Source organism: Copidosoma floridanum, unplaced genomic scaffold (genome assembly GCF_036245765.1).
Source record: "Copidosoma floridanum isolate Cflo_tuat_1 unplaced genomic scaffold, Cflo_Japanese_pri ptg000004l, whole genome shotgun sequence".
NCBI classification, from domain to species: Eukaryota; Metazoa; Arthropoda; class Insecta; order Hymenoptera; family Encyrtidae; genus Copidosoma; species Copidosoma floridanum.
Window position 1 is genome coordinate 2,121,365 of NW_028321881.1, and position 11,456 is coordinate 2,132,820.

The 11,456-nt window shown below is 43.5% G+C and overlaps 1 protein-coding gene across 1 annotated transcript; it reads left to right on the top strand.

Moving 5' to 3' along the window:
- Positions 1-4,415: 4,415 nt before the first annotated feature.
- Positions 4,416-8,108, top strand: LOC149375711 (uncharacterized). The gene has a single exon (XM_089598045.1). The coding sequence runs from the start codon at positions 4,416-4,418 to the stop codon at positions 8,106-8,108; it is 3,693 nt and encodes a 1,230-aa protein (XP_089454171.1).
- The last annotated feature ends 3,348 nt before the right edge of the window (positions 8,109-11,456 follow it).

Below are 11,456 nucleotides of genomic sequence, written 5' to 3' on the forward strand. Positions count from 1 at the left end.
TGGCCGCACTTTTATTTTATTAATTAATAAGAAAAATCTCGAGTGGCTAATCCCCAACGACCCAAAGCACTTACTTGGCCGCACTTTTTATTAATTACCAAAATCTCAAGCGACTAATCCCCAACGACCCAGTGCGCTTACTTGGCCGCACTTTTATTTTATTAATTAATAAGAAAAATCTCGAGTGGCTTATCCCCAACGACCCAAAGCACTTACTTGGCCGCACTTGTAATTAATTACCAAAATCTCAAGCGGCTAATCCCCAACGACCCAGTGCGCTTACTTGGCCGCCCTTTTTTTTATTCATTGTTAAGGAAAAACTCAAGCGGCTGATTCCCAACGACCCAGTGCGCTTACTTGGCCGCACTTTTTTTCCATTAATTAATAAGAAAAATCTTAAGCGGCTAATCCCCAACGACCTAGTGCGCTTACTTGGCCGCACTTTTATTTTATTTATTAATTACCAAAATCCCAAGCGGCTAATCCCCAACGACCCAGTGCGCTAACTTAGCCGCACTTTTATTTTATTTATTAATAAAAAAAATCTCGAGTGGCGAATCCCCAACGACCCAAAGCACTTACTTAGCCGCACTTTTTATTTATTACCAAAATCTCAAGCGGCTGATTCCCAACGACCCAGTGCGCTTACTTAGCCAACCTTTTATTTTATTTATTGGTAAAAAAAATCTTAAGCGGCTAATCCCCAACAACCCAAAGCACTTACTTAGCCGCACTCTTTATTAATTACCAAAATCTCAAGCGGCTAATCTTCAACGACCTAGTGCGCTTACTTGGCCGCACTTTTATTTTATTAATTAATAAGAAAAATCTCGAGTGGCTAATCCCCAACGACCCAAAGCACTTACTTGGCCGCACTTTTAATTAATTACCAAAATCTCAAGCGGCTAATCCCCAACGACCCAGTGCGCTTACTTGGCCGCCCTTTTTTTTATTCATTGTTAAGAAAAATCTCAAGCGGCTGATTCCCAACGACCCAGTGCGCTTACTTGGCCGCACTTTTCTTTATTTATTAATTATCAAAATCCCAAGCGGCTAATCCCCAACAACCCAGTGCACTAACTTGGCCGTACTTTTATTTTATTCATTGATAAGAAAAATCTTAAGCAGCTAATCCCCAACGACCTAGTGCGCTTACTTGGATGCACTTTTATTTTATTTATTAATTACCAAAATTCTAAGCGGCTAATCCCCAACGCCCCAGTGCGCTAACTTAGCCGCACTTTTATTTTATTTATGAATAAAAAAAATCTCGAGTGGCTAATCCCCAACGACCCGAAGCACTTACTTGGCCGTTTATTTTATTTATTACCAAAATCTCAAGCGGCTAATCCCCAACGACCTAGTGCGCTTACTTAGCCGCACTTTTATTTTATTTATTAATTACTAAGATCGCAAGCAGCTAATCCCCAACGACCCAGTGCGCTTACTTGGCCGCACTTTTATTTTATTTATTAATAAGAAAAATCTTGAGTGGCTAATCCCCAACAACCCAAAGCACTTACTTGGCCGCACTTTTTATTAATTACCTGTTCGTGTTAACTTTGTTTGTGGTGGTTTGGACGGGGGCATGCGATACTCGCGACGACGCGGACGCTTTTGTTGTAGTCGGGGTGTCTGGAGGGGGACCTACGCGAACGCACAAGCCTAATTTACTTATGCCTTCATAGATTTCAAGTATGTTGTACGCATTGTATGGCTGTGTGCGGGGCCCCGCTCTCGGCGCCTCTTCGAAACGAGAGCTCGAGCTCCTCTCGAGCTCACCTCTCTCCTCACTCCTCGGTTAGCAGCGGGCCTGAGCGAGTTTTCACTTAGGCTAAGTTACGCCGGAGTCAGAGCACCTCCTCAGCCTTCAGCTGGCAGATTGCAAGGCCTTTTGCAGCCATTTTGCCTCGCCTCGTTCGAGTTCGCCAGCCTCAGTCCAATCTACTTGAGTTTTGCTAAGTATCGATTTGTCTTTTAGTTTGAGACTTCAAGCTCGTCAAATAAATCGACTTGAGTCTACAGTTCCAAAGAAAATTCCTTCATTTGTTTTAGTTCAAATTTCTTTCAACTCCGTCAATTGAATTGTTATCGTGACGCGGTTAATTTCTAGCGGCAGCGATCATATTCATTGTACGAATTTCGTTTTTGTTTTGAATAAATCCAATATCTTGGTATTTAAAGAGACTTGGTTGTTGTTTTTGGTGTGAAAGAAAATAAGTAGAATAATAATTTTTCTCCAATTTCCATAGAGGTCGATTCACGACCTACAAATTAAATAGAATTTGCAAACTGATTCGAGGCTTGATTAGCCCACATTTTGCCGATCGAGCGAATCAAAGCAAAATATTCATTGGTAGCAGAGCGTGGTTGGAAATTGAAAAACAAATTCTTATTATTCTCCAATTTCAAGGCCATTCGACGTCAACAAACATACCACCTTGTTCGTCGAAAAGCGTAGAAGGAAGACGAGACCTATAGTCATCAAGCAAGCACGCGGTCATCAATCTTCTCTTTGTGCGGAGCTTCGTAGCCTCGTAGACGGGATCGACGGTGTCAGCGTACCAACGCTCTCCTTCATCGCCCCGCAGCCTTACTCTTGAATTTACTGTCCTTGGCCTAGGAGGTAAAGAGTGCGGGGAGGGCAGGTACTTACTACTGCGCGCATGGTAAGCGTTTAGCGTTACATTGTTTGTATTAGTCACTCTTCTTATCTATTGCTCTCGAGTCCAAGACCAAATTATCATTGCTGTGTCGCTTGCCACATCTGTATATATTGTATATAGTGTAAATATCAAGGACGTTTTATCTTAGTTGGGGCTCGATTTGGTTATTTTAATTTTTTAATCGTTGCTTTCAAAATGGAAAAGATACTTAAGGCTCAGTTGAAACTATGTTCCAACATAGAGAATTTCTACACAAATTCAACTAGTAAAGTGAAAGCCGAATCCCAAACGATTCATCATTTTGAGACGCGATTAAGTATCCTGGATAATTATTGGAAGACTTTTACTAGTCGTCATGATGATTTAATTGATTATGAGGATAAGATCGTGGATGATGATTATTTTGAAAAGGACGTATATACCTCGATTGAGATGGCTTATTCCGAAGCCAGATCGCTGATACTCGGTAAAATTGCGGCTCTAAAAACGAATACACCTCCACACCCTATGCCTCAACCTACTGGAAATCCAACAGTAGAGGTTCAAGCTTCCCTCCCTCCGTTACAGCTTCCCACCTTTTCGGGAAAGCAGGAGGAGTGGGAAAGCTTCAAGCAGCGATTCTCTTCCTTGGTTAAAGACAAGACGAACATTTCTAATGTTGCAAAGTTGCAACACTTAATGAGCGCGTTACAAGGCTCCGCTGCGCAACGACTAAAAGGCATTGAAATTACCGACGCGAATTTTCAAGTTGCTTGGGACAAACTCATTCGCCGGTATGATAATGTACGCATTCGACTGTTCAATAGCATTGAGAATCTTATTCAATTGCCGCCGGTAAAAGCTCGAAATGTACATGAATTAAATGAGATAATGGATCGCGCGGAAGAAGCTGTACGCGCTCTTAAAGATCTTGGATGCCCAATTGATCAAACAAATTATTTTGTGGTACATTGTGTCATTCGTAAACTTGACTTGAATTCACGAGAATCCTGGGAAATTTCACAAGAGGCTACTGATGGATTTCCGACTTATATCGATCTCACGCGTTTTATTGAACGTCGCGTTCATGCGCTTGAACAAGCCCATACTGGCACTGATACACCTAGTTCGCGTAATAAGCAATCGTCTACTCATATGCCGCAAAATCAAGCAAAACGCGTGTCTGTTCATACTGCTCAATCCGAAGTTAGTACAGATAAGTTATCTGGTTGTCTTTTATGTAAAGGAAATCACATACTAGGTCGTTGTATGAAATTCAAATCTATGTCTCTGGCTCAGCGTCTTGAATATTGTAAAAATGAAAAGCTTTGTCTCAATTGTTTAAAGACTTCTCATTTCGCAGACAAATGCCCTTCGCCAAATCGTTGTTTTTATTGCCAAGGTAATCATCACTCGAAGTTGCATTTTGAGAAAAATACCGGAAAAGCTCAACAGAGCAACCAAATCAATTGGCGTTCTTCGGCAAATACTGATTCTAACGAGAAATCGGCATCTAACTCGCATGAGCAGGGAGTTGTGAACGTTCACAGCGTTCGTGTGGATCATGCTGTATTATTGGCGACTGCGCGCATATGTATTAAAGGTCCCAACGGAAATTTATTTTCAATCCGCGCTCTTATTGACCCTGCCGCCGAACGCTCTTTCATAGCGCGACATGTAGTATCTGAACTTAGCCTTACTTGTAAACAAATTGATATTAAAGTAGTTGGCGTAGGTGCAGAGGAATCGTCTAGGGCTCGCGAAGAGGTCATGTTACAATTAGTATCCCCGAAGTTAGAGAATTTTAGGTTGAGTATATTCGCCTTGGTTCTACCCAAACTTACTCGGTATCTACCCAGTAACAAAATTATTCAATCGAATTGGTCGCACATTAAAGATCTTGATCTTGCTGATCCTGATTTTGCAGAGCCTCACAAGATTGACTGTATCTTGGGTGCTGATGCTTATTCGTCAATAATGCTCAGTGGCCTTATAAGAGGGCCTAAGGACACTCCAGTAGCTCAAAATTCAGTCTTTGGTTGGATTTTAACTGGCCCAACGTTAAGCCAAACTTGCTGCTGTAATACAGCATTAGTTCAAGCTTTTCACACGTACACGGATCAGTCGCTTTCTGAAAATCTTCAAAGATTTTGGGAAATCGAGGAGGTGCCTCGCAGATCGCTGCTAACCGAGGACGAGCGATACTGTGACGAGCATTTCGCTCAGACACATACACGCTCTCCAGATGGTCGTTTTATCGTCAGATTGCCTCTTCGAAGCAATCCTGACTTCGTAAGCACTCGTGATATTGCCGTTGCCTGTCTATTACGCTCTGAAAAACGCTTACGTAACAATCTCGAACTTTCAAACTCTTACTGCACTTTCATGCAGGAGTACCTTGACATGCATCACATGGAGCTCGTCCCCCCCGACAAACTTGATCGACCAAGTTTCTATCTCCCACATCATGCTGTCATTCGTCCTGAGAACCCGAGCAAAGTGCGCATCGTATTTAATGCGTCTCAACGGGATTCAAAGGGTCGTTCTCTGAATGATATGCTGCTGCCGGGACCCAAACTTCAAGCCGATGTGCTTCAAGTGCTAACACAGTGGCGTTTTTCTAAGTTTGTTTTTACCACAGATGTCGTTAAGATGTTTCGGCAGATATTGGTACATCCGGACGATGCTGACTGGCAGCGAGTACTGTGGCGCCCAACGACCGATCAGCCCATTCGTGACTATAGGTGTATCACAGTCACCTATGGCACCTCATCAGCCCCGTACTTGGCCCTGAAGGTCATGCAAAAGCTTGCAGAGGACAACGAGGAATCCCATCCTCATGCAGCCGAAATTCTGAAAAGAAAGCTCTACGTTGACGACTTCTTCGCTGGAGCTGATACAGTTGAAACTGCACGGGAACGTCGAGATCAACTCATACAAGTTCTTGCATCGGCAGGTATGACGCTAGCCAAGTGGGCCGCGAATGACAATGGGCTTCTTCAAGGCTTGTCGTCAGTTTCAGCCAAGGAAGTTGAGTTAAAACTCGATGAGGTAATATCCACCTTAGGTCTTAAGTGGCTACCCAGCATTGATGCCTTTACTTTTAGTGTAAAAGACCTTGGAGTAAACTATGAGTTTACGAAACGCACAATTTTGTCCGAAATCGCTCGTTTATTTGATCCTTTAGGATGGCTAGCTCCGATAATGATCATTGCCAAAATAATATTACAGGATCTTTGGCTGAACGATCTGGACTGGGACTCTTCAGTGCCCGATGCACTGAGTCAACGCTGGGTGCTTTTTCGTAATGAGCTGAAAGAAGTCTCGCTCATACGAATACCACGCTGGCTTGGAGGAAAAGAGAGAGAAGTGTGGCATTTGCATGGATTCGCGGATGCATCTAAGCGAGCCTATGCTGCCGTACTCTACGCAGTGACACCTGGTCAGACTGCAAGCCTTCTTCTTGCCAAGACCAAGCTAGCTCCAACCAAAGTGCAAACTCTCCCAAGGCTTGAGTTGTGTGGTTGCGCTCTTTTGGTACGTCTCACCAAGCACCTTCTGAGCAGCTCAGCGATTCAACCAGCCAGTATTCACTGCTGGACCGATTCCAAGGTTGTCCTGGAATGGTTGAAGAGCCATCCATCTCGTTGGCCAACATTTGTGGCTAATAGAACCAGTGAGATTCTCACTGAACTTCCTTCAGCAACATGGCATCATGTCAGATCAGCTGACAACCCAGCAGACGGTGCGACACGAGGCTTCTCGCCTGCCGTCCTGGCAAAGCTCGATTTGTGGTGGCATGGACCGAGTTGGCTGTTACAGGACGAGTCTGCCTGGCCGTCTCTGACTCCGTCGGAGCCTCTAACACCAGCCCATCTCCAAGTTTTTGCTATTCAAGCTCAGCAGCATGAAAAATCAAAGCAGGTCGTGTCACCTGAATGCTTGCCAACGTTACAAAAGTTTTCGGCATTTTCTAAAATAATTAGAATTCTCTCTTACTGCTACCGCTGGCGTACGTGTGCTGCACAAAAGTGCATTGAGCGTGCGAAAATTTTGATGCTTGGAACTGAGTACCGTATGGGAAAAGTTTACTGTTACAGAGCCATTCAAGCGCAGCACTTTCCAGCCGAAAAAATGTGTTTGTCTGCTGGTGAACCTCTCACAAAACACAGCGCTCTACGTCGACTCAGCCCATTTCTGGATGAACAAGGCCTTATTCGAGTTGGAGGGCGACTTGACCATTCTTTACTGCCTTACAACGAAAGGCACCCAATCATTTTACCAGGCGGCTGCCAATTCGTCAGACGTTTAGTGGAAGAGACGCATTTACTCACTATGCACGGAGGAGTGCAATTGATGATGTCACATCTACGCCGATCGCTGTGGGTCACCAGAGACCAAAGAGTCGCCGCTGGAGTGCTTCACCGTTGCGTTATTTGTACGCGACATGCTGCCAGAAGCTCCGAGCAACAATTGGGTCAACTTCCAGCTGCTCGCATTACTCCGGCGCGGCCCTTCACACATACAGGCGTCGATTACGCTGGGCCATTTCCGATCCTATTCTCAAGGGGTCGTGGAGCAAAATCAACCAAGGGCTACATTGCCATTTTTGTTTGTTTGGTTTCACGTGCCATGCACGTGGAGGTAGTATCCGACCTAACGTCTGCCTCGTTTCTTGCAGCATACTCACGGTTTTGTGCTCGTCGTGGAGTCTGTGCTGTTCTGTATTCCGAAAACGCCACCAACTTTAGAGGAGCTGCGTCCGAACTAAGACGGATGTTTCATAGTTCATCGGAGTTTCTTGTCACTGTCATTGATACTATAGCGCGTCAAGGTACAGACTGGTCCTTTATTCCGCCACGCGCCCCTCACATGGGAGGTTTATGGGAAGCTGCTGTACGCAGCGTAAAGTATCATCTCATTCGTGTGGTTGGAGATTCAAAGTTGACGTTCGAGGAGCTGACTACGTTGTGCAGCAAAGTCGAAGCATGCCTCAACTCCAGGCCACTGTGCCCCTTGAGCAGCGAAGCCTCTGGTGATCTCGCTCTTACACCCGCCCATTTTCTCGTCGGCTCTGCTTTGCTGTCTCATCCCGAGCCTTACGATGAGGGGCAACAATTCTCCCCACAGACAGATCGCTGGAAGTTGCTAACTGACATGCGTAACTCCTTTTGGGCCAACTGGCGTAGAGAGGTGCTACATCAACACCTACGACGAAACAAGTGGTTGAAGCCTCAACCTAATATTGTTCAGGGTGATGTCGTCCTCATCAAGGACGAGCTCACTCCTCCTACAAAGTGGCCTTTGGGATTGGTCACTGCCACTCATCCTGGAGCTGATGGGCTCGTACGAGTGGTTACCATCAAAACAGCCGAATCATCGTTCGTGCGACCCATCGCCAAGGTCATCAAGTTACTTAGCGAGCCAGAACTTGACAAATGCGTGGAGACTCATAAAATTTAGTGAAGTTTCAGTTGATTTTGTTAATTAATGATCTGACAATTTAATTTTGCCTATAATTATGATTTACATTAACTATTGTGAATTTAATTGAAAATTAGCTTCCGCGAGTAGATTAGATTTACTTTGTTCAATGTTATTAAACTTATTTCAATATGTTTTGTTATCTAAAATGTAATACTACTTGACAACCAAGTAGTTTAGGGTCAGCTTTGGTAGATTCTCATCCGACATCAGGCTTTCCTATCTCGTTTTATTAAATAATTTTTGACGACATTTCGTCAAGGCGGGCTGAAATGTTCGTGTTAACTTTGTTTGTGGTGGTTTGGACGGGGGCATGCGATACTCGCGACGACGCGGACGCTTTTGTTGTAGTCGGGGTGTCTGGAGGGGGACCTACGCGAACGCACAAGCCTAATTTACTTATGCCTTCATAGATTTCAAGTATGTTGTACGCATTGTATGGCTGTGTGCGGGGCCCCGCTCTCGGCGCCTCTTCGAAACGAGAGCTCGAGCTCCTCTCGAGCTCACCTCTCTCCCCACTCCTCGGTTAGCAGCGGGCCTGAGCGAGTTTTCACTTAGGCTAAGTTACGCCGGAGTCAGAGCACCTCCTCAGCCTTCAGCTGGCAGATTGCAAGGCCTTTTGCAGCCATTTTGCCTCGCCTCGTTCGAGTTCGCCAGCCTCAGTCCAATCTACTTGAGTTTTGCTAAGTATCGATTTGTCTTTTAGTTTGAGACTTCAAGCTCGTCAAATAAATCAACTTGAGTCTACAGTTCCAAAGAAAATTCCTTCATTTGTTTTAGTTCAAATTTCTTTCAACTCCGTCAATTAAATTGTTATCGTGACGCGGTTAATTTCTAGCGGCAGCGATCATATTCATTGTACGAATTTCGTTTTTGTTTTGAATAAATCCAATATCTTGGTGATTAAAGAGACTTGGTTGTTATTTTTGGTGTGAAAGAAAATAAGTAGAATAATAATTTTTCTCCAATTTCCATAGAGGTCGATTCACGACCTACAAATTAAATAGAATTTGCAAACTGATTCGAGGCTTGATTAGCCCACATTTTGCCGATCGAGCGAATCAAAGCAAAATATTCAATTACCAAAATCTCAAGCGGCTAATCCCTAACGACCCAGTGCGCTTACTTGGCCGCACTTTTATTTTATTAATTAATAAAAAAAATCTCGAGTGGCTAATCCCCAACGACCCAAAGCACTTACTTGGCCGCACTTTTTATTTATTACCAAAATCTCAAGCGGCTTATCCCCAACGACCCAGTGCGCTTACTTAGCCGCACTTTTATTTTATTAATTAATAAGAAAAATCTCGAGTGGCTAATCCCCAACGACCCAAAGCACTTACTTGGCCGCACTTTTTATTTATTACCAAAATCTCAAGCGGCTAATCCCCAACGACCCAGTGCGCTTACTTGGCCGCACTTTTATTTTATTAATTAATAAGAAAAATCTTAAGTGGCTAATCCCCAACGACCCAGTGCGCTTACTTGGCCGCACTTTTATTTTATTAATTAATAAGAAAAATCTCAAGCGGCTAATCCCCAACGACCCAGTGCGCTTACTTGGCCGCACTTTTATTTTATTATTGATAAGGAAAATTTCAAGTGGCTAATCCCCAACGACCCAGTGCCCTTACTTGGCCGCACTTTTATTTTATTTATTAATTACCAAAATCCCAAGCGGCTAATTCCCAACGACCCAGTGCACTAACTTGGCCGTACTTTTATTTTATTCATTGATAAGAAAAATCTTAAGCGGCTAATCCCCAACGACCCAGTGCACTTACTTGGCTGCACTTTTCATTAATTACCAAAATCTCAAGCGGCTAATCCCCAACGACCCAGTGCGCTCACTTGGCCGCAATTTTTTTATTTTTTGTTAAGAAAAATCTCAAGCGGCTAATCTTCATTCACTTAATGCGCTTACTTGGCCACACTCTTTCTTATTTATTAATTACCAAAATTCCAAGCGGCTAATCCCCAACGACCGAGTGCGCTCACTTGGCCGCACTTTTATTTTATTAATTAATAAGAAAAATCTTGAGCGGCTAATCCCTAACGACCCAAAGCACTTACTTGGCCGCACTTTTTATTAATTACCAAAATCTCAAGCGGCTAATATCCTACGACCCAGTGCGCTAACTTGGCCGCACTTTTATTTTATTTATTAATAAGAAAAATCTCGAGTGACTTATCCCTAACGATCCAAAGCACTTACTTAGCAGCACTTTTAATTAATTACCAAAATCCCAAGCGGCTAATCCCTAACAATTTAGTGCGCTAACTTGGCCTCACATTCATTTTATTTATTAATTACCAAAATCCCAAGCGGCTAATCCCCAACGACCCAGTGCGCTAACTTATCCACACTTTTATTTTATTTATTGATAAGAAAAATCTCAAGCGGCTAATCCCCAACGACCCAGTGCGCTTACTTGGCCGCACTTTTATTTTATTTATTAATAAGAAAAATCTCGAGTGGCTAATCCCCAACGACCCGAAGCACTTACTTGGCCGCTTTTTTTATTTATTACCAAAATCTCAAGCGGCTAATCCCCAACGACCTAGTGCGCTTACTTAGCCGCACTTTTATTTTATTTATTAATTACTAATATCCCAAGCGGCTAATCCCCAACGACCCAGTGCGCTTACTTGGCCGCACTTTTATTTTATTAATTAATAAGAAAAATCTCGAGTGGCTAATCCCCAACGACCCAAAGCACTTACTTGGCCGCACTTTTTATTAATTACCAAAATCTCAAGCGACTAATCCCCAACGACCCAGTGCGCTTACTTGGCCGCACTTTTATTTTATTAATTAATAAGAAAAATCTCGAGTGGCTAATCCCCAACGACCCAAAGCACTTACTTGGCCGCACTTGTAATTAATTACCAAAATCTCAAGCGGCTAATCCCCAACGACCCAGTGCGCTTACTTGGCCGCCCTTTTTTTTATTCATTGTTAAGAAAAAACTCAAGCGGCTGATTCCCAACGACCCAGTGCGCTTACTTGGCCGCACTTTTCTTTATTTATTAATTACCAAAATCCCAAGCGGCTAATCCTCAACAACCTAGTGCACTAACTTGGCCGTACTTTTATTTTATTCATTAATAAGAAAAATCTTAAGCGGCTAATCCCCAACGACCCAGTGCGCTTACTTAGCCGCACTTTTTTTTATTTTTTGGTAAAAAATATCTCAAGCAGCTAATCCCCAACGACCCAGTGCGCTTACTTGGCCGCACTTTTATTTTATTATTGATAAGGAAAATTTCAAGTGGCTAATCCCCAACGACCCAGTGCCCTTACTTGGCCGCACTTTTATTTCATTT

Excerpts from the sequence above, each read along its gene's own strand:
- LOC149375711 (XM_089598045.1), top strand. The coding sequence starts at position 4,416 with ATGTTACAATTAGTATCCCCGAAGTTAGAGAATTTTAGGTTGAGTATA.